The sequence below is a fragment of the Priapulus caudatus genome, unplaced genomic scaffold, assembly GCF_000485595.1.
Source record: "Priapulus caudatus unplaced genomic scaffold, Priapulus_caudatus-5.0.1 Scaffold1148, whole genome shotgun sequence".
Taxonomy (NCBI): Eukaryota; Metazoa; Priapulida; class Priapulimorpha; order Priapulimorphida; family Priapulidae; genus Priapulus; species Priapulus caudatus.
The window spans coordinates 72,068-73,861 of NW_014578209.1; the positions used below are offsets into that span (position 1 = coordinate 72,068).

Genomic DNA, 1,794 nt, shown 5'->3' on the forward strand with positions numbered 1-1,794 from the left:
AATGTCCAGTTAATGTACGGTCAATGCCTTGTCAATGTCCAGTTAATGTCTAGTTAATGTACGGTCAATGCCTTGTTAATGTCCAATTAATGTACGGTCAATGTCCAGCCGATGTCCAGTAAATGTACGGTCAATGCATTGTCAATGTCCGGTTAATGTACGGTCAATTTCCAGCCAATGTTCAGTTAATGTTCAGTTAATGTACGGTCAGAGCCTTGTCAATGTCCAGTTAATATCCAGTTAATGTACGGTCAATGTCCAGTTAATATCCAGTTAATGTACGGTCAATGTCCAGTTAATGTCCAGTTAATATCCAGTTAATGTACGGTCAATGCCTTATCAATGCACAGTCACTGCTCAGTCGAGATACGGACAACACCTGTTACCATCAACATCTCGGGTAACCTCCGACGTTATCCTATCATTTCCGTCCGTGTCTCGCACGCAGTATACGATCAGTCTCAATATTGCTGTTTTCATGCTTCAGGCCGCCTGGGGTGGAGGACTCTTACTGTCGAAAAAACACAGAACATTGCTAGCCGGAATTGAGAAGTATGTCGAAGTAGAAAAGTGTGGATTACGAACCTTGTTAGCGGTTGTTGTTATCGCTGTCCGCAATAGATGTAAGAGAGAAAGGAAAAAAAGTATGCGTGAGAGGGTGAGAAAAAAGTAATGTAAGGAGATACGGGGCAGTAAAGAATGGGATAGCAAGTTGTATTAAATTGGAAATGGGAAATGGGAAATTTCAAGATGGAAAATGTGATAGCATGAATAAGTTGTGTTAGACTTATCTGTAAACGCCTATACAGGGTAAATGGGAATGATTGGCTGTTTAGATAAAATCGCTATTTGAAAAACGACGGTTCCTCTCCCGTCGCATATATATATATATACATTTTATATATATATATACATTCCACGTGAGAGACAAACGATATGTATACAGCCTTGGCATATGTTGATGCGTTCACACACATATACGCCTATATTTTAGACGAGTTAATTTGCCACGTAATAATCACTTGAGAACATACGAGGTGTGCTTGTGTGATTTAATAGTAACATAGCCCCCCTGCCGGATAGATTTCATGCGAGACCACAACAAGGGCACGTTCTCGTCAATACTGTGTCCCATACACGTGGCCTATCACGCAAACGTTCCACGATGCAATGACAAATGATTTCATTTAAAATATGCCTCTGGCGTTAAGGTGTTGTACAACAGTTGAGGGCGTCCATAGGCAGCTGGGCTGAATAAGCATCAGGAAGCAATTTATAAAAATATATGATTTCAGGGCCGATTCGGTAACGTGGAACGCGCATAAGCTGATGGGAGCATTACTTCAATGTTCGTCACTTCTGCTGAGACACGAGGTAAGCACACAGCGAGGTAGCGGGGGATATGTCTGATACATATAACATAAAGACACGATGTAAGCACACAGCGACGTAGCGGGGGATATGTCTGATACATATAACATACATTGCATCAGGAGTGAGTAATAATAGATTATAATAAATATAATCAATTATTATTATTATTCATGATCACTCCTGATTGTATCCTAGTCCATGCATGACAGATGCTTACAGAAGAATTCGATGGACATGAAGAGACGTTGTCTCAAAAGCGCGCTCTGTTCAATAAATATAGCGCGGCACCATATTCTATATTTATATTATATTATATTTTTTTCTATACGGAGGAATTTGATTAGCGTGGCAGTAAAAGACGTTGTCTCGCTACGGCGCGCGACATCGAGACAGAACGAGAGAAGAGATTAGAGAGAAGAG

The 1,794-nt window shown here is 40.6% G+C and overlaps 1 protein-coding gene across 1 annotated transcript in view; it reads left to right on the top strand.

The window, feature by feature from the left end:
• The window catches only part of LOC106815561 (glutamate decarboxylase 1-like), a 28,168-nt gene that overhangs the window by 24,136 nt on the left and 2,238 nt on the right, over positions 1-1,794 (top strand). The window contains exons 9-10 of the mRNA XM_014820032.1: positions 488-552; positions 1,296-1,374. Of these exons, the coding sequence (XP_014675518.1) occupies positions 488-552; positions 1,296-1,374 (144 nt within the window). The remainder of the gene's footprint in view (positions 1-487; positions 553-1,295; positions 1,375-1,794) is intronic.